This window comes from Hoplias malabaricus, chromosome 1 (genome assembly GCF_029633855.1).
Source record: "Hoplias malabaricus isolate fHopMal1 chromosome 1, fHopMal1.hap1, whole genome shotgun sequence".
NCBI lineage: Eukaryota > Metazoa > Chordata > Actinopteri > Characiformes > Erythrinidae > Hoplias > Hoplias malabaricus.
Window position 1 is genome coordinate 31,437,721 of NC_089800.1, and position 25,855 is coordinate 31,463,575.

The following is a 25,855-nucleotide window of genomic DNA, read 5'->3' on the forward strand; positions in this document are numbered from 1 at the left end:
AGAGGAAAATCAGCGCAGTCATGTTTTTACTGAAACTGGTGCAGTTTTCAGCTTATTTCCATCCCTCAGTTGTCGTTGATTCTGCACATGATGCACCGTGAGTGGAAATGAATGAGTGATGAAGCGTATTAGAGCTGTAGCAATGGAAGCCTGGCACCAAAAATAATAATCATACTGGCATTATTTTGAGCACAGTACACATTTCCAGGATAAATATTACTAATAAATAAATAAATAATAAGCAGAAAACATCAAGAAAAGCAAATGTCCCTAGTTGATTTTCCTTGATGAATGTACTCTATATATGAAAAATGTGTTTGGTTTCTATACAGTGTCTTTATTTCTTTCAAGTTTTTATTGTGAATAACACTGCATCTGGAGCCCATCAACACACACAGTCAAGTGCAGAGATTTTTAAATTGCCCCACGCACTCGTCTGTCCAATCCCAGTGCTGGACCCGCGTTTATGTGAGAGAGCAAAGATGAGGTTAAACGCAGCAAAGCAGACATAACCAGTGCAGAGAAATAAGAGCACTCAGTAAAAATTGAGGAAACAAGAACAGAGAAGAAAGAGAACTGAGCTAAAATGGCTAAAAAACAGAGCTTCTGCTCCTTGCTCTTCACTGCTAAGTGCTCAGGTCAGGATGAAGAACGAGCAGCTCATTATCATTTAAAGGAACAGGTGCTGAATCCCAATATGTCCCCTTTAAAGCCCAGTCTCAGTAGTCAGTGGACATGACAAGAACATGTGCTCATACAGAAATATATCATTGCTTTTTTTCACTCATTATGTACAAGTAAACCCATTGTGATTATTGAAACACTAACACTCTGTTGGAACGTGTATAAAGTGTTGGTGTTGAAGCACGGTATTAAACACACAGCTGTGATAAACTTCTGCTGAGCGAGGCATGGATCCTGGTCGGTTAAACCGCTGTGTTGTGTGTGTGGCTCTGTTGTCAGTGTGGTTGTGAATATGTAAGATTCAGGGTAATTCTCCCAGCGTGTGAGGGGCTGGTTTGTGGTTGAGATGTGAACAGGAAGCATTCGATATTCAGCTCAGCGCTGGAGACAAGAGTGAGATGAGAAGGAGATGAGAGTGGAAAAATATATACTGACAAAACCAACTCCTGATATGAGTCACACTCTCAGAACAATCAGTTCTGTCTCCATACACACACACACTCACACACACACACACACACACACACACACACACACACTCACTTACTGACACAAACACAGGGGACATCTCTGTGATCTATGACTAGTGTTGATAAAACACACAAGCAGAAAATGAACCAAGGACTTACACACATTCCCTGTGTGGGTTTAAAATGAAGACAATCTCAGGTTAATGATCTCCACTAAAACAAACACCAAACTAAACTACACCCTTCTGACAGTTCTTAATCTTTTAGTCTGATCTGAAAACAACAGTTTGTGTGTAAAGACAAGTTCACAATCAGCAAAGCAGTCCTGAGTTCAGTAACAAACTGTGTGTATTAGGATGGGACTAAAATCACCAGAGTAAAGCTGAGTTTGATGATTAACACAGAGGTATGTATCAGGACAGGACTAAAATCACCAGAGTAAAGCTGAGTTTGGTGATTAACACAGAGGTATGCATCAGGACAGGACTAAAATCACCAGAGGAAAGCTGAGCTTGGTGATAAAAACAGAGGTGTGTATCAGGACAGGACTAAAATCAGCAGAGGAAAGCTGACTTTGGTGATAAACGCAGAGGTGAGTATCAGGATAGGACTGAAATCACCAGAGTAAAGTTTAGTCTGTTCATAAATGCAGAGGTGTGTATCAGGATGTGACTAAAATCACCAGAGTAGAGCCGAGTTTATTGGTATACATCAGGTAACTGAGCCTCTAATTACAGAAAAGCCCAAGCCCATGTCAGACTGACATGGGAATAAAATCAGAGAGGAGTATATAAGGGAATAACTCATGACCTACCACAGCAAGGGAGTTGTTGAGGAGGCTGGAGTCCTGACCCATGCTCATCTCGAGGGGCATGGGGAAGTTCAGTCCGCCCTGAGACACTGAACACAGAGAGTGATACGCCGAATCTGTCTCAGAAACGTGAGCCGGAACATGAGCCAAAACATGCTCCGGGAGAGTGGGGGGCGTGATTGGTGGGATGTTGAAGTCTTCGTCTCCCAGACCAGGCACTGGATAAGACTGAAACACACACACACACACACACATAAACACTGTTATGAAAATACTTCCTATGAAACCTATATTTATGAGGCTTTATGAACCCATTAATGATCTTGGCGTTCAGAACAGTTATTCAACGGTAATTCTGCCATAAGACTCATCATCTATGACACTGGGGAAACACTATTCTGTCTGGTTTGTATATGTTTAGAAGCTCTGTGTCTTTTAAGGTGGAATTGTGTGTTCATATCAACCACTGAGCAACATCAAAGCAACAGTCTTATATACCATAGCAAACACCTAGCAACATCTTTGATACAATAGACTACACCTAGCAACACCCTAGAAAGTAACCACTTGATATCACATACCACCACTGAGCAACACCCTAACAACCATACAAGAAACTATAGCAACAACCTAGCAACACCTTTGATACCATAGACTACACCTACCCTAGAATACCCTAGCAAGCTGATGATATCATAGCAACCACCAAGAAACACACTAGCAACCATCTTAGATGCCATAGTAATGACTGAGGAACAGCCTATCAACCATCTTTAATACCATATCCTACACTAGAGCTGGGCAATTAATAAAAATTAATTGAAATCGACATTCAGAACTTCTAATCTACATAATCATGTCTCTATCAATTTTATCAAAATTTTGGGCTTTTTTTATTCTGTTATGTCTCCACTGTGTGTTCATGTACTGTTCCTTTAAAACCATGCTACCAAGTTGTAGCCACATAGAAGCAACCTAAATGCCGAGACAGAACAAGTGACTCGAGCAGCTCGTACCAAAGAAAAACACAGGGTTTGGTTGTGCTGTGGTTTGACTATAATTAAGATGACAAAATGATGAGAAAAAAAAGTGACCAAAGCACAATCACACATGAAATATAAACAGTGCTAAAAAAACTAGAGAGAAACAAGCTCCCAGCAAAATTAGAAAAATATTCCAGCTTTAATACAGGAGTTTATTTACAGTACTAGACTCGTCACTGAACTATGAGGGTCTAAAATACAAAAACAAAATAGCTGTTCATTAATAACAATCGTTGTAAAATGTACAATTAATCGTGATATTGCGCTCATATCACCCAGCACTATCCTACACCTAGCAACACCCATAGCAACCACCTTAGATACCAATGAGCAACACGTTAGTAACCCCTGTAGAACCAAAGGCCTACACCTAGAGATACATTAGCAACCACCTGGGAGTTGTTTGCAGACAAATGACATCAAGGTAAACAGGAAATTTTAGATAAAATGTAATATTCTTTTTGCTCTCTAAAACATCCAGGCCACTAGGGGTCTGCATAACGACTGTTTCATATCATGACTGATAAAATGACTGACTGCACCTTTATTTAAAACTTAATCTGAAATTGTAAATAAAGCACATCAAAGGGTTCTGAATTATTTATGACAAGGTTTTTTTCAGGAATAAAATTTCATGCTTTTAGTGATTTTAGTGTTTATTTCTGTGTTGTTTTTCCTCTCCCTCTCTGTGGCTTTGAAGTTTGCTTTTGCTGCAGACTCAGCCTTTTTCTTTAGTAATATTTATTTATTTCATCCTATTTTTTATACATTTCCTTTAAAGCTGGCTGTGTTTGCCCTCTCCGTTGGTTTGGAGATGTGATGAAAAAGATGTAAAGCAGATAAAGAGATGAAAGGGGTGAATGAAACCCGGCAATGAATTCATGAATTATTCCGTAAACAGACCCTCCGAGTATAAATAGTACACACACACACACACACACATATATATATATATATATATATATATATATATATATATATATATATATACATAAAAAACAGGATACGAAGACATAATAAAAAAATATATAATAAATAAATAATTCATATATTAAATTAATACTGAAACTGAAAATAAAAGAACCACTAAAAATATTCATATAATAAATCATATTTAATTTTAAAAATCAGACATTCATTCATTCATTATCTGTAACCGCTTATCCAGTTCAGGGTCGCCGTGGGTCCAGAGCCTACCTGGAATCATTGGGCGCAAGGCGGGAATACACCCTGAAGGGGGCGCCAGTCCTTCACAGGGCAACACAGACACACACACACATTCACTCACACCTACGGACACTTTTGAGTGGCCAATCCATCTACCAAAGTGTGTTTTTTAGGACTGTGGGAGGAAACAGAAGCACCCGGAAGAAACCCACGCGGACACGGGGAGAACATTAAAAATCAGACAAAATAACAAAATAAAAAACTTTCTTTCTCTCATTATTTATTTCTGTCTACTCCCATCTCTCCATCTCTCACAATTACCCTCTTTCTGTCTCTCATTTCCTTCTCCCTCCCCTTCCATCTCTTTCTCACACACACTCACCCTCTCTTTATCTCCCTCCCCCTCACTCTATCTATCTCCTCCCTCTCTCTCACCCTCTCTCCCCTCCCCCTGTTTCTCACTCTCCCTCCCACTCTCCCCACATTGTGTATGTATCTGATATTGATCTGATGGAGTTGTACCAGCTCCAGCTCGAGGCAATTAGAAACGAAGACAGATCCAAACGCAAACTCCGCTTCAATAAAACTCCAACTGTTACTTTTAAGGCGTGCAGTAACAATCCGTTTAATGAGCTCCTCCTTCTGCCAATGAATGCCAACTTAGCCACGCTCATTTACATATCTGATTGTGTTGGGCCTCACAGATGTCGCCATGATTTTGGGGAAATATTATTGGCACAACTCACACAGGCAGGTCCTCAGAGGACGGGTTTCACCGCCAAACCCGCACACACACATACCACAGAAAGCCACATCTCACTTCACGTCTCCACAAACTCATCCTTTGCTTCTTTACTCTCTCTCTCTCGCTCTCTAGTGAACTGTCCATGCTGGCCTTACCCTCACATCTCTCTCTCTCTCTCTCTCTCTCTCTCTCTCTATCTATCTATCTATCTATCTATCTATCTATCTATCTATCTATCTATCTATCTATCTCTCTCTCTCTCTAGTGAACTGTCCATGCTGGCCTTACCCTCACATCCCCCTCTCTCCCTCTTCTCTCTCTCTATCGCTTTCTCTCTAATGAACTATCCATGCTGTCCTCAATTTCACATCCCTCGTTCTCTCTAGCGAACTATCCACACTGTCCTCGTTCTCATGTCCCTAAGTGGACAAGCAGGGTAAACAGTCAGTTTGATTGGCTCATTTGAGGTAGACTATTACCATATTAGCTGGATTAGCTGGACATATTGCCTATCACCACAACTATCTGAAAAATAATGCCTCAAGAGAATTTTAATTTATTATCGTTCATTTATTACTTATTTATATTTATAACTGGACGTGGATCCAGACAAAACCATCACTCCATCCAGAACCAGATCGAGATCGGTTTTGCACGGCACAGGAGGATGTAGTTGTTACTCTGCTGGATGGTAATCTGGTGGGTTGACTGGAGCAGTAGGGGGTGTGACATTTAAAATACACTGTTGCAAAGTTAGTTATGAACATGCATTTTGGCTTACACCCAGTTTATCTGCTTTAACACAGCCTCTTTTGTAAATGTGCTGCCGCAAGGTTTAAAAATAGCAAACAACATTCTGCACCACCACGTCTCTGCACGGGAATCACAGGTCTTATTTCTGTGCTGTGTCCACACAAACAGGGGCCTGTATGTTGAACATACTGAAAAACCAATGAGCAGCAAACTAAGAAAAGCCGTGATTATCTCTCTGTCGTTTCCTCATTGTTTTTCATAAATGATATTTTGCTGTTATTAAAACATGATTTTCCTGATATAATAAATGTTCATTTAAATACAAGAACAATCTTCCAAACTAAATTTTAAAAAGGCAAACTAACCAACGTCTCTCCAACAGCATTCAGTGTCTCTGTTGAGATAAATTATAACACAATTCTGAATCCTTTCAGAAGTTTTGGACGGGCTGTGATCAGTGAGAGTGGATAACTCTGTGTCTTAGTGGGTGATTTTCTGTCAGACAGCACAAGGCTAATGAAACAGGAGGAAAATAAACGACAAGCGAAGAGAAAGCAGCTTGAAAATTTACAAACAGTTACTGACTATGATGTGATGACTTCAGATTCAGATAAAATTTATCTGCAACAAAGGGGGCACCAGGAATAACAGGAAAGACAGGAAAGATATGGTCAGTCGAGTCAGTTCATCAACAGAGGAATATATGCAAATATAGTTTAGTTTTCCATTTCCATTCTTCAGCAGCGTGTATTCTCTGATAAGTCTCTCTTACCCTGAGCACACTTATATTTTCTGTTTAATTTTTGTTATTGCCAAAATGTTTGCTGGATTTTCTCCCCAGTCTTTAGTCATCGCCAATCCCCCTACATGTAAAAACTTGTAGGGTTTTACATGTTGCCTTATTTTCCCGCTCTGTCTTCTGAGTGTGCCATGTGACTAATGAGCACATGGCTCTGTTTTGTTTTATTCCAGTCTCCTCCCTTGTCTCCGCCGTAAGCCCCACCTGATCACCTTAGTTTCCCTGCCCTCTTGTTGTCTCTCCCAGGTCGGTGCTTGTGCATTTATTTCAGTGCTCCCTGGTCTGGTCTTGTTTGTAGATCTCTGTTTCTGTGTTTTAAGTATGTCTACACCAGTTCGCTGTTGTTTTCTGTTATTCTAGTTTGTTTCTTGAGTCTGGCTGGTGTTATGTTGTGTTTGGTTTTGGTTTTGTTTTAATTAAGTGACTACACCACCCGTCCTCCCTTCAGCCGTGACTAGGGGCCTCCACATGCTCTCTCACTTACCGACCACTTCTCCTTCACTGCAGCTAATGTAACGCCTCTGGACTGGAATGGGTTTTGGGATCTAGAGTATGTACCTGGCCTCACTAATGTTGTGGTTGATAGCTAAATGCTATCAAATCCTCACCAAAATGTTCCAATATCCTATTGCCCTAATACTGTCAGGGCTTTGGGTTCTTGAAAAGCACTTTATAGATAAAATATTACACTCTCTCACTACAGTGAAGAGGAGTGAATAGTGAACCTTTCAAACTTTCAGTGGAAGTCAACGTGAAAGATTTTATTATTAATAAAGTGATTTTTAAGCATTCCTATTGGTCCATGCATCATGAAATGTTTACACAGTGTGAAGGACAGCTGCTGTGTTCAAATGATGTAGTAAACTAAACATCCACAAACATGGATATACATGTTTTTCTTTGGACAGCGACAAGATTTTTAAAATGAATTCTTATACTCTGATATTGGCTGTGGCTTTTATCCTTTTGCACAGGTTTCCTGAATGCTACAATGACATGGTCCACATTTACACATAAACACACAAACATTACACAGTTACACAAAAGATAATATTTCATAACACACAAGGAAAACAAGCACTGTGATAGTAATGTGTGTGAGGTGTGTGTTATTCTGCATGTGGTATTAACTATAATGTCTGTGTCGTAGGTCATGTTGTGTGTGAGGTGTGTGTTGTGCACTAACTGTGACATATGTGTTGATGCGTGTGTGTGTGTGTGTGTGTTCTGTATTGATTGTGATGGGTGAGTTGTGAAGTGTGCGGTGGGTGTGGTGGTGTTAGGCTTGTGTTGTATTTTGTATTGATTGTGTTGTGTGTGTGTGTGTGTGTGTGTGTGTGTGTGTGTGTGCGTTTGTGTTTACCCAGGGCATCCGGGGAGCGTCTGTGTCCCGTTTCCAGTGTCCAGTCAGTTTTGGACTCTGCTGCGTCTGACTCGGACTCGCAGGAACTCGGAACTATGGTAAGACACAAGGGTCAAAATTGTCAACATAACACATACAACACTCTTTCTCTCTCTCTCTCTCTCTCTCTCTCTCTCTCTCTCTCTCTCTCTCTCTCTCTCTCACACACACACACACACACACATACACACACACACACACACACACACACACAGATCATGTTCAAATGCATCAATATTAAATTTGTTTTTAACTGTATCAAGTTTAAGGTTGAGTAAGCTTATAAACATAGCACACAAAGTAAGGAAATTTGTGTTTGGTAGATTATTTTTATTGTAAAAATGCTTCTTGGCAATAAATGTATACTGTTGGAAAGCCTGTTAATTTCCCTTTTAAATGGTGCCACATTTGTAAGGAACATGCATTCATGGGATGAGCAGTACAGCTGAGTATGCGGTGCGCCCGTAAAAAATCTGCCAATGCCAAACAGCTTATTTTGTGTGATGGTGTGGGGCAGCATCTCCCTCACTGGAAAAACGAGGCTTGTCATCACTGGAGGTAGTCTCAATGCAGAGAGATATTAAGATGAAATTCAGCAACCAGTGGCAATCTCATATCTCCACAGTCTGGGACAGAACTATATCCTCCAAGATGACAACTCTCGCCCCCACAGAGCGGGGTTTATCAGAGACTACCTCCAGAATTTGGGAGTGGGGAGGATGGAATGGCCTGCCAGTGTCCTGACCTCAACCCCATCGAACACTTGTGGGATCAGCTTGGGCGTGCTGTTCATGCCAGCTTGACCAACACAACCACATTGGCTGACTTGTGACAAATGCTTAAGAATAGAGTGCCATCCCACAGCAGTGTGTGAGGAGGAGGTGCCAGGCTGTTGTGACTGTGTATGGTCTTTCCACACGTTACTGAGGCTCCTGTTTGTTAAATGAATAAATTGTTAAATTTCCCATATGTCTTGTTTTGTCAGGATCGCTGGGCAGACTGACGGAGGTGGACGCACTTGCTAAAACACAGTAACTTTTATTTTTTTAATTGTTTTTATTTTAACTCAAGATAACAATACAAAGACAGACTAAGATAACTAGAGAGAATACTTAAACAAAGACAGACAGACAGAGAAACTTGAAAACAATGACTTGGACAGAGAGACTTAGACAGATAGAGAGGGAACTGGACAGACTAACTTGAACATAGACATAAACAGAATAAACACACAAACAGACAAGAGACAAAAGAGATACAAAGACAGACTTGGAGGGCATGAGAAATAGCCAAGACAGACAGACAGACAGACCAGAGAGCACAAAACAAAGGTGGAATGTCCAACACGAGGAAGCGAGACAAGGGAACTTAAATACACCACACAGACAAGCTACACCTGAAACAGATAACGAGGGGGCAGGGTTACAAATGACACTGACGAGGAGGAGAAACAAATGCGGGACTAGGGCAGAGACACGGACAATAACAAACAGAGCCACGTGCTAAGTGAACACATGGCGGGGAAAACAGACACGACAGGACAAGGGCATGACATGTTTCTTCAAACTTCAGTCATCCAGTCCACCAAACACCAAACGAGTCAATGGCAGAATAAGCTGTTTGGCATTGGCAGAGAGGATTTGGCAAAGTTTTCATGGGCGCATCCCACAAATGCATGTTCCTTACAAATGTGGCTCCATTTAAAACAGGCTTTCCAATGGTATAAGATTTATTGCAAAGAAGCATTGTTACAACAAAGAAATAATCTACTAAACACAAATTTCCTTACTTTTTGTGCTATGATTATATTTTTGCAAAAACCAAAGTGTGGTTTGTGTGGGGTCCTAAACCCATCCTCCTGTGACAGTGAAAATATTCTGTGAGTAAAGTGGTCAGTTTAACTCCAGGAGAAGATCTAGTGACAGGAGCGGAAATGTTTTTTCATTCTTCTTTCTGGATAATTCTGCTCTGAAATAAAACACTGAAGCTCCAGAAGCAGAATTGTGACCCGATCACAACAACAACAACAACAACAACACACACACACACACACACAACACTGATGACTGGGCTCTTCAACAAAGGTCTGGAGCTGCACATACAGAATTTCTGGTCTGTTATTCCAGGTGGTGCGGCACGGTGGCGCAGCAGGTAGTGTCGCAGTCACACTGCTCCAGGGGCCTGGAGGTTGTGGGTTCGATTCCCGCTCTGGGTGACTGTCTGTGAGGAGTTGGTGTGTTCTCCCCGTGTCCGCGTGGGTTTCCTCATTTCCTCCGGGTGCTCCGGTTTCCTCCCACAGTCCAAAAACACACGTTGTATGTGGATTGGCGACTCGAAAGTGTCCGTAGGTGTGAATGTGTGTGTGTCTGTGTTGCCCTGTGAAGGACTGGCGTCCCCTCCAGGGTGTATTCCCGCCTTGCGCCCAATGATTCCAGGTAGGCTCTGGACCCCCCGCGACCCTAAATTGGATAAGCGGCTACAGATAATGGATGGATGGATATTCCAGGTGGTTGTGAGGGTGATGCTAGGGGCTTCATATAGTCTCCATGTGTCCAGACTGTAGCAGGGTGGTTGCTATAATATTCCAGGTGGATGCCAGGGTGTTACTAATGGCACGTTTCCACTGCATCATACCTACTCTTCCTGACTCTACTCTCTGTTTGGTTCCTGGTTGGTTTTCCACTACCACAGGTCCCCCGCAAAATGTATCCAGTGTCGTCTGAAAACCCTGTCTCTAATGGGAAAAGTGGGCTTTGGGAACCACAACGGCGGCGGTAATGTTAAGCATTGTTTACTCCTCCTGTATTGGCATAGGACTGAACACCGGTCCATCATGAGTTCAGACAGATCAGTAGAGTTTGTTCCTTCCTTGTTGCAGCGTCCAGCTCTCACTGGATTAAACAAATGTGATCTCTGCTGTAGCTAGAGATTTTACAGATAGAGAGTTTGCGCTGGACGTCTGCATTGCATGCCGCAGAGTGATGACTCTGGGCAATCAGCGCTCTGCAAGGTTTACCCATTATGCTTCAGTCCCTACTCAGAAACACGAGAGAACACGGACTAAAAAAGAACCCGCTTCCAGGACCAGGAACAAATTTACCTGCTGGAGAAGCAGGAAAGCTGAGTAGGGCAGAGTGGAAGAGGAAAGGCACCAAAGGTAGTTACTTTCTCAGGTGTCCAAGTGACTGTGTGTTTTTTGGTATTCCAAGTGGTCTCTTGTATTTTGATGAAACTGGTGAATAAAAGCCAGTTTCAAAGAAAGTCAAAGGATCAAAAAATGTAATAAAGACGAGGATTTCCATATTTTAAAGTGTGTTTTTGACATTTACATGCACTTTTTCATGGAAAAACAGAGAGAGAGAGAGAGAGAGAGAGAGAGAGAGAGAGAGAGAGAGAGCTGTGAACAGCACCTTCACAGGTTCGGAGGAAGGAGAGACCTGTTAAATATTACTGATGTCACACAGAAAGGAAACTGAAGCATATGGACAAACTCTTTAATGTGTTTCATTATTGGAGCCACTTCTGCGGAGGAAAATAATCATTCATAACACTTACTTCACAAATCAAAACAAGGAAAACACTTCAGAGAGAGATTTATTTCAGACTCAATCTGTACATCTCAACACTGTATTTGAATTTAAATCCACAGTTCAGTGGAGATCTACAGGAGGTTTACTGCCCCCTGAGATGGGAGGAGTCAGGTATCACTCCTTTATTTTCGCTATGAAACAGGCTTGAAAGATATCTTATTATTGTTATTTTATTTTTTTATTTTATTTATTTATGTTATTTTATTAATGTTATTGTTATTTATGATATCCCAGGTGGTAACTACTGTGACATTACTAGGTGGTTGCTATTGTATTCTAGTTGATTGCTAGGGTGTTGTTTCAGGGTGGTTGCTATGTTATCCCAGGTGATAACTATTGTGACAGTTGCAAGGATGTTGTAACTAGGTAGTTGCTATTCTATTTCTGTAGGTGTTGCTACTATGTGACTGTTATAGTATCCCAGGTGACTGCCAGGATGTTGCTTAAATTTTTTTGTTATAGCATTCCAGGTAGTTACTGTCATACACACACACACACACACACACACAAACAAACATACATATAGTTGATAGAGAATTGCTGTGATGTTCCAAATTGTTGCTATTATTCAAAATTCAAGAGGGCTACTGTGTGTATAGAAATATAACTCATGAATCTTGAATACTACCAGGAACACCTCAGCAACTGTGTAGCATTGACCACACAAGATAACATTACACCAGTCTTCACCTGGGATTAGCAGCAGCTGTGGAATAGCTAATAAACATTGAACAATATGTTTATTTGTGCGCACCCAGTCTTATACTGCACTGTCACATACAGTTTATTTATATTTAATTCAGTTTCTCTCACCATATTTAAAAATAATACAGCACTGTGTAACACATGAGTTAAATCTTTAACCAGCCCACCCCTAAAGCCCACCTGGTCTTTGGGTAATTACAGAATACAGAATAAGAGCCCAGTTTTAAAGGCATGGTGAGGGTGTCTCTGTCAGTCCTCAGATGTTTCTTTAATTGGAATGGAAGTGTAAACAGAGGAAATGAAATCCAGCACTGGAGCATTAAAGCTGTGCTTCGTTAATCCAAGGCTGCTCTTTAAAGGCTTTGTTTACATGCTATAATAGCCTCTGATTACGGCGACGGCAGATAGCGGCTCTAATATGCGACAGAGCGGCTTAGATTTGTTTAATTATGACTTGAAACAAAAGGAGGGAAGAGTAATTAACCCACCTGGTTCCCTGGTGCGAAGTCAGCGTTGGGCTCAGGCAAACCCAGGAACATGCTCTCGCCATCGAACTATGGAGAGACAGAGGAAACATAGGAGAGAATAAACACCAGAACTCACAACTACCAAGGTAACACACACACAGAACTGAGGGGCTCACAAGACCCTGTCCTCTCGTTTTTTCTGTTTACTTTTCCACATGAAGTCCATAACTGTGAAAGAGGATAAACAATTTATAAATAAAGGCTGATTTGTTGATCGTAATATTTGTGTCATTTTATGAACCCATAAATAGCCTCTATTTATTTTCACATCACTCTCTTTCTCCCTGACTGATTTCCTTCCTTCATTCCTTACCTTTAAAGCTGATATATGTAAATAAGCTCCACCATCTATTTTACCTTTAATATTTATAATATTCCAGAGGAATACAATCCTGAGAGGAATCCTCTGTGCTGACTTTTATTCGATTAAATCTCTACTTTATTTACAGACCTACAGAGAGATGAGATAAATTAATGGAGAAATAAGGGAGAGACAAAACAAAGGGAAAGAGACAGAGACAAGACAGATATAGGAGAACAAGGAAGAGAGCCAGAAAGATACAGAGATTGATAGAGAAATAGAGACAGAGAACAAAACAAGGAGACAAATAGAAACTGAGAGAGAAAGAGAGAGAGACAGAGAGAGAGACTACTACTGTCTATTTAAATGAGATTTGTTTAGCCTGTACTGCTTTGGCAACATAGGCATTTAACCTGCCATGCCAATAAAGCACATCTGAATCTGAAACAGAGAGAAAAAAGACAAACACAAAGCAAGAGAGAATCAGAGAGAGATGTGTGTGAATACATATTTAAGTGTTTACATTCCAAAGTGCACATCACATCTACACTCACTGGCCACTTTCTAGATCTTGTCAGTGAGGAGATTTTCCAAGAAAGTGGCCACTTTCTATAAGGTATAAGCTAAGTGCTTCCAGTGAAGTGGCCAGTGTGTGGAAGTACTTAAAATCTACTGAGTTACAGGAGTTTTCCTGAGTGTGTGCGTGTGTGTGTGTGCATAAGGATGATGGGGATGAAACTCAAACCCAGCTGTGCCACACACCTGCACAATTACACTGTCCTAATAGTTACAGCACACAAACTACACACACCAAATGCCAAACAAGCACTGCTGCACTACACACACACACACACACACACACACATTTATATACTTTGAAAGGGGTTTGATTAACATCAATGGCACGAATTAGAGCACATTTACAGCCCCATTTTAAACACACACACACACACACACACTCACACATTCTACTATACTACTACACACTACAGGGTATCATATAAACACACAAATACATATTTTCTTTTCATCTCTTCCCATTTTCCTTTAAATTATCCTCTCTCTCTCTCTCCATTCATTCATTCATTGTCTGTAACCACTTTTTCAGTTCAAGGTCGCGGTGGGTCCTGAACCTGGAACACAGCTTAAAGGGGGCAACAGTCATTCACAGGGCAACACACACACTCACACATTCAGACCTATGGATACTTTTGAGTCGCCAATCCACATACCAATGTGCATTGGTATGTGTGTTTTTGGACTGTGGGAGGAAACCGGAGCACCCGGAGGAAACCCACGCGGACACAGGGAGAACACACTAAACTCCTCACAGTCACCCAGAGCAGGACTCGAACCCACAACCTCCAGGTCCCTGGAGCTTTGTGACTGTGACACTACCTGCTGCACCCCCATGCTTTCACTCTCCATTAACTCTGTAATTCCCCCTCTCTCACTTCTCTGTGTTGTATGCATTAAAACCGATTTGAATATGAATACAGTGTAGAGTGTGGGAGTATGTGTGTGTGTGTGTGTGTGTGTGTGTGGGGGGAGGGGTGCTAAAGCATCTACACAGCAACAGTTTTTTCCCTCACCTACACAGTAAATGGACACTCACAGTTAATCTGTATAGAGGATTAAGTCCACTGCATCATCCAGCCACTGACAGAGTCCACCACTGCATCATCCAATCACTGTCAGAGTCCACCACTGCATCATCCTATCACTGTCAGAGTCCTGTCAGAGTCCATCACTGCATTATCTGACCACTCTCAGAGCCCTCCACTGCATCATCCGACCACTGTCAGAGTCCACCACTGCATCATCTGACCACTGTCAGAGTCCACCACTGCATCATCTGACCACTGTCAGAGCCCTCCACTGCATCATCCAGCCACTGTCAGAGCCAACCACTGCATCATCCAGCCACTGTCAGAGCCCAACACTGCATCATCTGACCACTGTCAGAGTCAACCACTGCATCATCTGACCACTGTCAGAGTCCTCTACTGCATCATCCGATCACTGTCAGAGTCCACCACTGCATCATCTGACCACTGTCAGAGCCCTCTACTGCATCATCCAACCACTGTCAGAGTCAACCACTGCATCATCTGACCACTGTCAGAGCCCTCTACTGCATCATCCAACAACTGTCAGAGTCCACCACTGCATCATCTGACCACTGTCAGAGCCCTCTACTGCATCATCCAACAACTGTCAGAGTCCACCACTGCATCATCTGACCACTGTCAGAGCCCTCTACTGCATCATTTCACTACAGTCTCTGTTTCTGATAAATAGAAACAAAAATATCATAATTTAAGTGTGATTATAAAATCATGCTACCATGTGAGAAAAAGTGCACATAATGGGAAGGGACACATGCTGCATTTATTTATATTAATATCTTTGTGATTTTTTGTCTTATAAAGAAACAAAAAAAAAAAAAAGAGAGAGAGAGAGAAATAGAGAGAGAGAGAGAGAGAGAGAGAGAGAGAGAGAGAGAGAGAAATAGAGAGAGAGAGAGAGAGAGAGAGAGAGAGAGAGAGAGAGAGAGAGAGAAAGAGACATGGTTAAAGTTAAAGTCAGGTGTGTATAAAAATGGCCAAAGTAAGCCAAGACTCTTAAGAGCTGACCTTCCACTGCCCAACACACTGAGGTCTCTTCAGCCTGAGCCAGGGGAGACATTTAAGGTGGAGCAGCTTAATTACAGCTTTAGTAATTGAGTGTGAAGCCCCCAGGGATCTGCTCTTCTTTAATAGTGCTGAGGACTCTGTTAGTGTTTTTTGGGGGGCTTCAGCTCAGATTCTCACACTGAAAAGCCACCAGCTGCTCTGGATCCACTTACACTCCGCCTTACGCTCCCATCAGTCCCTGCACTGTGTGTAGTTTGTGTTATTTGATCACTTGTTTCCATATCTTCAGCAGCTGCAGCACCACACTCGTCTACCTCCTCCCTCCATCACTCTCATCTACCTCTCACATCCTTTATGTCCTCCCTCCCTCCCTCCCTCAATCGCTCTCATTCACATCTCACCTCCTCTTCATCCTCCTTCCTTGTCTCTCTCCAAATCTCTCTGTATCTCTCTCATTTTCCCAAATATGGGTTATGCAACACACAGACACACACACACACACACACAGTGTCATTGCTGGATTGAGAATACTCCACCAACTAAAAACATCCAGCCGACAGAGTCCTGTGTCACTGATGAAGGACTAGAGGATGACCAACACACACTGTGCAACAACAGATGAGCTACTGTCTCTGACTTTACATCTACAAGGTGGACCAACAAGCTAGGGGTGTCTAATGGAGTGGACAGTGAGTGGGCGCAGGGTTTAAAAAACTCAAGCACTGCTGTGTCTGATCCTCTCGCACCAGCACAACACACACTAACACAACATCGCCACGTCAGTGTCACTGCAGCTCTCAGAATGATCCAACAACCAAATCACACCTGCACTGTGAGGGTCCTGAGCACAAGGGAAAGGGGGAAACGAAGAGCAACAGATGGACTACAGTCTTTGACCGGTATGGTCAGTGAAAAACTGAGTTGGTTTTAATGTTGTGGCTGAAAGCTATACACATATTTCTTGAATAGAAATATTCAAGAGAGTGAGAGAAAGTAGAGAAATTGAGATAAAGAGAGAATGTGTGTGTGTGTGTGTGTGTGAGAGAGAGAGAGAGAGAGATAGAGAGAGAATATAAAGGAGGCCCAGGTGCAGCTCCAGAAATAGCCTGGTTCTGTTTGATTACAGTTTGTATCAGTGAGCAGCGGATATGTCACTTCCACACATTTCACATAAAGCCGCTCCACACAGAGGTCAATAAACAGCATCCAATGAAACCCCAGGATCTCCAGGATCTGTCAGGAGCCATAAATATCCGGAACAGCGCCCTCGCTCCTCTCCAGAAAACTCTTTCACCGTTCCCTTCTTCTCTGATCGGCTCAGATCTACATATTTATATATGAGTGATGTCAATGTACAAAACACGACTGCAAGGAACTGCACTATGAATAAATATCCTTTGCTCAATGTTCACATTAATGTTTGAATCTGGAGCCCACCAACCCACACACTGTGAAACAAGACCCCTAGTCAGTTTTCTGTGTGCTGCCTAAGTCAGAAAACATGGGATAAAATGAGCCGTTCTGATTATGCTTCGCCTCTTAAGTCAGGTGCTGAGAATTGCCCCGCCCCCTCGTCTGAGTCTGTCCAATCACAGCACTGGACCCGCGTTGTAATGGCCTCCTCTATCACATTTATGGTTAACCTGGTTTTGTTAATTTACATGGCATTATATAATATGGATTATAAATAGCATTAGATCATATAACAATTTATATTATATTAGATTAGAAAATAAATGACATTAGATCAGATTGGACTAATAAAATGATAGATTAAATTCCTTTCTGATTAGATTAGATTTTATTACTTCAGATTATTTTAGACTATATTAAGTTAGTCAGATTATATAGGTTATATTATTTAATTTAGATTACATTAGATTAGACATTTGTATGTATTTCTAAATGCAGATGAACAACATTTTCTACGTGCGTCCTTCAGAAACTCTAATCTGAAAGCTGAGCAGTGTAAATTAGAGTCCTGAAACTCTACACTCAAAACAACTCAACACTTACTAACCACCAGCAGAGGAACACTTCATAATAAAAGTCCTTAGATGAGTAAACTGAGAGAGGGAGAGAGAGAGAGAGAGAGAGAGAGAGAGAGAGAGAGAGAGAGAGAGAGAGAGAGAGAGAGAGAGAATGTATTTGATCAAAGCCTGAAGGTGAGGTTTCATTTCTGCTGAAATCTAAAGGTCAGACATAAAAACAAAAGCATAGAAAATAAGAGAGAATTACAGCCCTCCTTCCCTCCACCCACCCCCCTCCTCCCTTCTATTTCTTAAAATAAAAATAACTAAATAAAAATGTATAATAATAATAATAATAATAATAATAATAATAATAATAATAAAGCAGTGGGGATGGGTTTTGTTGTCAAAGCAAATGACACACATTCCTTCCACAGACAAAAACACAAAGTCAGAATAATAAACAGCTCTAAAAACTGGGTCAGGGTTGCCATAAAGAGAGAGAGAGAGAGAGAGAGAGAGAGAGAGAATGGAGGAAAGGGATTGTGGGAAGAAGTAGAGGTCAGTTATTTTCTCCACTGATTCTTCATCACATTATGAAACAGCTGTGACACCCAGTGGTCTGAATTTTTCATCCACAGACTACCAAGCATATTTAAATACAGTGTAAAAAATGCAGCCTTGAGGAGGCAGCTAATGTTTTACCTCTGTGCTATTTTATTTTAGCCCATGTTTTTTAGTTAAAAGTATGTCTTACAGTGTCAGAAACCACACAATCAACTATGTAACAGGCTACTTAAAGCCTTATATAAATACATTTAAACTAAACTGGATTGTGATGCCAGCTAAGCTGAGCTCTCATCATTAACATAAATCTAGCACATTTTAGCATCATGCCAGGGCAGATTTAGCAATGCAGCAGGGAAGTTAATTAGCTCTGAAACCACATGCTAACTTTAATCACACTTTTGAATGGTCTTATGATGCTTCAATGTCAAGGACCCTCAGAACTAGGAAAGAAATTGTGGTGAATCAAATAAGAGAGAAAAACTATTGTTTCAGTCCTAATGTCTGTTAGCTTGTGAAATTAGCAAGAGAGAAACACACACTTAATCACGAGGTTTAACAATTGCCAGGTTCCACAAACACCTTTGAACAAAGACAACTCATTCATTTTCTGATTTTAAGATTGAGTGCAGATTTTTTTTTAATGAATTTTCTCCCTAATTTTAATCACTGACTCCCCCCCTCGCTATGACTCCCCCAAATCACTGGCAGCCAATAGACCAAAAGAAATGAACTATGCTAATGCTACTAGACAACTCAACACTCCTGGAGGAAGACAGCCTGGGTAAAGGCTGTGCAACTGAAAGTACCTTTGTTGTTTCTGTTGTACTGACCAGTACAGGCTTTGTCAATGCGTTCGTCTGTGGAATTTGCCCACTGTCTGGTTAACAGTCGCCCATGCTGCCCAGCAGTGTGCCAGAGTGAGAGAGAGAGAGAGAGAGAGAGAGAGAGAGAGAGAGAGAGAGAGAGAGAGAGAGAGAGAGAGAGAGAGAGAGAGAGAGAAAGAGTGAGAGAGAGAAAGAGTGAGAGAGAGAGAGAGAGAGAGAGAGAGAGACTCTGGTGCTGCCTCATTGGTGTGTTCTCCCTGTGTCTGTTGGTAGGTCACTATATGACATTGTCCACATGAGTGTGTGAGTGACTGGGTGAGTGTTAAAGTTAGTGTGAGTGACTGGGCGAGTGTGTGAGTGACTGGGTGAGTGTTTAAGTGGCTGAGTGATTGTATGAGTGACTTGGTGAGCGTTTAAGTTGCTGAGTGATTGTATGAGTGACTGGGTGAGTATGTAACTAGGTTATATACTTGAGTGACTGGGTGAGTGTGTGAAACTTTATTAAACCGCTTTATTGTATACATAACTTTTTTATTCTGTGTAATAATTTTAATATTAACTAATATTTTTATGAACTTAAAACTGACTGGACAGTGTTTAATCCACCTTGGGTTTTACAGACAGAGAACTGTTGAGCACTGATGGATAAATAAAGTGAAATAAAGAGAGATAAAGTGTCTGTTCCTGTGTAAGTATTAAAATACTAACTATTCAAAACCTCAGAATGTAAGAATGCAAGAAAACCCTTTGCAGTAACTATCTAATCTCATCATCATCACCACCATCATCACCATCATCCTCACACCTGTTCATGGCATGTTGTTTCACTGGTGTGGAGCTGGTTGTTGATGCGCCTGAATCTCACACGTGATGTTACTGATTTGGAAAACGTGCACAAGACTTTTTCTCATTTTTTTCTCTCTCTCTCTCTCTCGTATAGCGACACTGTTACCATGGCAACTGATGGTGTGCATCAGGGAACGCATGACCACAACAACTTCCTGTTCATTAGCCCTCCCACTGAGAGAGAGAAGAACATAGGATTTAATACCTCCTGTTCCACAAGTCATAGGGAGAAAGAGAGCGAGAGAGAGAGAGAGAGAGAGAGAGAGAGAGAGAGAGAGAGCGGAAACCTATACATAAATCTGATCAGGATCCGCAGCTGCAGCACTGTTTAACTTAATCACACATATGTAGATAAAAACCTACAGCATCTTCACCCTCAGTAAAAGCACCCCCTCCCCCATCTCTTCTCTCTCTCTCTCTTTGTGTGTTTGTGTAAAGCCCCCCAGCACTGATCTGTGGAACAGTGGAACTGTGTTTTCTGGAGAAAAGGATGGAGCTCCATGAAACACCTTTTGGGGGCGTGTTTGTGATCCAGAACATATCATCCAACATCAGCAGCCCCTTTCCCATCTCATCACAGTCATAGAAGAAGATGAAATTACACACACACACACATTTCCATCTACACCTTTGGGATAGAGGGCTAGAACAAATCAGGACCTGACCTCAGTTATGTTGCTGTGTCTGTGTGCCATCAAAGCCTTACAGCAATGTTCCAGTATCTAATGAGAGTAAGAGTAAGTAAAGAGAGTAAGTAAAAGCTGTGACTACTGTGAAGAGAGGAACACTGTCCTGATAAATACCATTCATTCCAGAGAAAATGGTGATATACTGGTGCCCACAAAGTTCTGGCCATATACACACATTGGATATTTATGTAAATATGTTAACACACACACACTGCATTTTTTTTATTACCCTGTTCTTCAAAGGTCAGGACCCCCACAGAGCAGGTATGATCAGGGTGGTGTATCATTTTCAGGACTCCAGTGGTCAGTGAAGCTGATAAGACAGTGAGTGTACAAACAAGGTGGGTGTTCCTAATCCAGGGATCGTTCTCTGTGTATCTACGACACACTCCACACGGCCGAAGCTGATCTGTACACTCCCCTCTATGTTCACACTTATCAATACTCTATTATTACATCCCACCACAGTATTGATTAATGCTGACCTCAGAGCTGTCCATCTCCAGATAGAAACATCCCATAATACTACAGCAACTACTGTAAACCATTGAATTTCCTCATATTTAATGTAGTTGTCCCTGTGAGACATCCAGAGAAGTCACCTGAAGCCAGAAATTTTATACTGCAACTTCCAGGCATCTCCCCCTGGGGGAGCAGTCCTCTGTGTAAAAGGCGTAAGGAGAGTCGAGAAAGAGACCAGAGAATTTGCTGTAAACAAACCCACGCTGAGCCTTGTTTATGGGTTTATTATGGCGCCATATAAATGTCAAAAGAAGGGGGTGAATAATACCAGGTGGAAAATATAAACCTGCAAGTTTTAATATTTTGTGTATGTAATTCCCTCTCGCAAGGGCAAATGTGAAACTCGTGAACACACAAAGAGGAATTGCACACACCCTGACAGTTATCTCGCTTTAAAACTGTCGCTTTAATTCTCAAATTTTTTTTTACCCGCTCGATTTTAAATTTTCCCTCTCACGCCAAGATTTATTCCTTCAGGCTTTTTCTGTGCTCAAGAGGATTTTCTTTGCTCATGTTTTGAAATGCTATTGGCTGATGTCTCCTGGTTCTGTGACTGCTCAAAGATTGCATTAGCCCCACCTTCTGGGAGGAGTCTTTATGGTTCACAGAGCTGGTGTTTTCCTCAGAACAGCACCAGAATTCACAGGTTTATATTGTATATAAAAAGTATATTTTATATATTTTAAAGCTTACAAAAAACAGCCCTGTGTAAAGAGTGTGAGAAACTCCACTGATTCAGACATTTATCCTGTTGTTTAAAATGTATAATCCGTGAAAATGGTGCTGGGGGTCTTTTGTCAGACTTTAGCCCACCACAGTGTACTGTTAAACAAAACCAACTGGCAGCTGGCAGCATCCAAACTGCCTGGTCCCTTTTTTATATTTGATAGTCTTGAGACAAAATGTGTTCTTTTTCCTCTCTAGCTTTGTCTCTCTCTCTCTCTCTCTCTCTCTCTCTGTCTCTTGCTTTTTTCCTCTCTCACTCTTTCTTTTTATCTGTATGTCTCACACTCTCCTTTTTTACTCTCTCTATGCATGTCACTTTCTCCTCTTTTTCCTTTCTCTCTCTCTTGATCATGATCAGTGTTTTTACTGTGGAGGTTACAGGTGTGTGTGTGTGTGTATGTATGTGTGTGTGTGTGTGTGTGTGTGTGTGTGTGTGCAGTGAGTGAATCTTCCATCCTAATAAAAGTGTGTCCGTAAGTATCTGGACATGACATGTAGGAATATAATGATGATGGAGATCAGTGCCTTTCCCAGCTCCAGCTCTGACTGCCACCGAGGCCAAGGGTTATTTTTCCTGATGGGGACTGAACACCTGTTTCACTTTCTCTGAAACTCAACTCCACACTGGCCTGATCTCAGGAGGGGGTGGAGCCTAAAGTACAAAGGCCAACAGGTGCCACTTCAACACCAAAACAAAACAGGACCGGACACACAACAGGTCATTAATACACCTGCAGATGGTGCATAAAGGGCAGGGAGTGGCTGAGGGTGTGTGTGTGTTTGCACGCACACACGCTCACACACATATGCGCACACACACACACACACACACAAGTTTAAGTTTTGTTGTCTGTGAAACACTTCAAGCTCTGATCTGGTATAAAATGTTCTCTATAAACATGATAATTATTACTGCGGTTGTTTGTTGATGTGATAGAGCTCCAGGCGGCAGTAGAACGTGAGAGACACAGGAGTGTGTTTGTTCAGCGGAGTGCGGTTGTTCCTCAGAGTTCAGTCTCACTGCGGCTATCATCCTAAGGGATTCAAGAAGTGACTGGAAAACAATGGCTCCTCAGCATCTTACCATCGGCTAGACAGGTCATCATCAGACAGACAGACAGACAGATAAAGAGACAGACAGAGAGAGACAGAGAAAAACAGACAGAGACTGAGAATAGGGGAAGGAAAAAAAGGGAGGGAGGGAAAGGGAATGAGGAAAGAAAATGGGAAAAGGTGAAAGGGGAAGGAGTGAAAGAAAGAAAAAGGCAAACAGAATAAAATAGAAGGAAAGGATAGGATAGGAATAGTGAAAAAGGGAAGAGGAGAAGAGGGAAAGGGAAGGAGAAAAAGGAAAAGGGAAGGAGGAGAAAATGGAATAGGGAAGGTGAATATGGAAAAGAGAAGGAAGGAAAGTGGAAAAGGGAAGGAGGAGAAGTGTCTTTATGTGAAAATGTCTGCAATATGTTTCATGGCGAGATTAAACCAAACAATTAAGCGATTCTGGACGCTGCTTCCTCGCCGCCATCTGTTTGGATGTTTTCTGGAAACGGGAGCTTAATCAGCCACACACACACACACACTCACACACTATTACTGGGCGAGAAAAATGCTCCCACTCGCTTCCGAATCCAAATCAGAGCGCTGCGCCAGAGGGGCTGGAGAAAACCCAAAACACACACAGCACATGTCCACTTTTTATCAGCATTATGTTCAGACACTTAATGAGTTGATCTCCTGGCACCTTCTCCACCGCACCATGCCGCACAATGTAGCCAGGACACAACGAGACGCTCAGAGACATTCTGAGACACTCCGCTAATTATATCCAGGACATTATCTGAAAGTGGACAGAGACACATGGTGTGTTCCTTTGTGAACTCACTTTAAAACCACAGCCGCTGTGGATCACTCCGTACAGAAAAGCATTAAACAAAATAGGACCCACCTGAGCCTCCACACCCAATGCCATCTGTCAGCGAGAGGGGTCTATAATCCCCCAGCACTGGGCTGTGGAGCAGTGAAAGTGCATTCTCTGCTGGGATGTAGCTAAAGCTCATACCTCCAACATCAGAACCAGACCTCAGTAATTGTGCTTTTCCACTGCAGGGTCTCTACTCTCCTATACATGTCTTTCTCCTCAACTATCAGGAAAATCTGGTCCTAGTCCTGGAAGTGGGCTCTTATTTATTCCCTGTTCTCTTGTGGTCCGGAGCGAGCTGAGTAGCGATGAAACCTTGCAAAGCGCTCATTGTCCACAGAGTCATCACTCTACGTCACGCAATGCAGACGTCCAGCACAAAGTCTCTTGAAGAGGTTCAAACACTCCTTGGAGTGTTTATCCAGTTCAGGGTCACAGGGGGCCTACCCAGAATCACTTGGCACAAGGCAGGAACACACCCTGGAGGCAGCACCAGTCCTTCACAGGGCGACACACACTCACACATTCACTTACATACTCACACCTATGGACACTTTTGAGTTGCCAATCCACCTAACGTGTTTTTCTTTTTTTTGGACCGTGGGAGGAAACCGGAGCACCCGGAGGAAACCCACGCAGACACTGGGAGAATACACCAAACTCCTGACTTGTGGCACGTGAACCCACAACCCCAGGACCCTGGAGCTATATCACCACGACACTACCTGCTGCGCCACCGTGCCACCCTAAATAAAAAAATTTAAAAAATATAGAATATAAATATAAATATAGTAGTTGGGAGTACAAACCGAATATTAACTGAATAAATGAGTAATTCCAACAGGGAATAAAACATACAGACAAGTTACATTTCAGCCACCAACAAAATACAGATGCTCCTTACTCACACACAACATTCCACCCTCTCCAGGATGCACCCAGTGATTCCGGGTAGGCTCCAGACCCACTGTGACCCTGAACTGGATAAGCGCTTACAGACTATGAATGAATGAATGACTACAATTGTGAATGTCACCTTTAAGGGTCAGGGTCAAGGTCAGGGTGGGCTAGGACCTCAGTAAATTACAGATCTCTGTTGCAACTGTCTCTGAACCTTTTCTTGCATCTCTTCAAAGAAAGAGGTAAAAAGTTGAGAAGTGAAATACGTTGAGGTCGGTGCAGAGCTGTGTCTACTGTCTCTAACAAAAGCTGTGTGTGTTTCTGAGGCCAGAGCACGGTCCACTGACCACTGTCCAAACAGATTTAGTTCTGATTGACAGCCCCAGTGGAATGTGAATGGGGTTTTTAATTACGTACAAACTAGGTGTGTGTGTGTTTGCGTGTGTGTGTGTGTGTGCATGTGTGTCTGAGAGACAGAGAGAGAGGGAGAGAGTTAGAGTGAAATAGAGTGTTTATTACCCACATACTCATAGTCACTCATAAATAACAGCCAGACACACACACACGTACACACACACCCACACACAACGTCAGCTTCACTAATGATTTCATTGCTGTATTGATATTGTTTTTTATTTATTTATTGCTTGTTTTGTTTGTTTATTGTTTGTGGTTTGTCAGTGTGTGTGTCAGTGGATCAGATACAGCAATTGCTGCTGGAGTTTTTCAACCCCGCGTCCACTCACTGTCCACTCTGTGAGACACTCCTACCTCCTTGGTCCACCTTGTAGATGCAAAGTCAAAGACAGTAGCTCACCTGTCGCTGCAGTGTGTGTTGGTCGTCGTCTAGTCCTTCATCCGTGGACACAGAAAACTGTCTGGATGTTTTTGTTTGGTGGACTATTCACAGTCTAGCAGTGACACCAAGGAGTTTACAAACTCCAGCAGCACTGCTGTGTCTGATCTAATCGTAGCAGCACCTGAATCATACCTGCTCTGTGGGGGCCCTGAGAGTTGAAGAACGGAGGAGAGGGGGTGAAAAATATGCAGAGCAACAGATAGACCACAGTCTGTAATTGTAGAATTACACGTGTGGTCAGTGGAGCTGAGAGAATGAACACTGAGTGGAGAATGAAGGATCTGTCTGGTGTAGATTTAAATGAGGAGTATAGTTATGAAAACAAATGGCCGGGCTTTAAGGTTTGTGCTGTCCACTCAGAGCCTGTTTGATTTCCTGTTTGATTCTCTTTCTACGCT

At 42.1% G+C, this 25,855-nt stretch overlaps 1 protein-coding gene across 1 annotated transcript in view; it reads right to left on the reverse strand.

Moving 5' to 3' along the window:
- Positions 1-25,855, reverse strand: part of tox (thymocyte selection-associated high mobility group box) — a 78,726-nt gene that overhangs the window by 29,028 nt on the left and 23,843 nt on the right. Inside the window, exons 2-4 of the mRNA XM_066662335.1 lie at positions 12,658-12,723; positions 7,836-7,928; positions 1,969-2,193 (exon numbers count right to left, since the gene is read on the reverse strand). Coding sequence (XP_066518432.1) covers positions 1,969-2,193; positions 7,836-7,928; positions 12,658-12,723 — 384 coding nt within the window. The remainder of the gene's footprint in view (positions 1-1,968; positions 2,194-7,835; positions 7,929-12,657; positions 12,724-25,855) is intronic.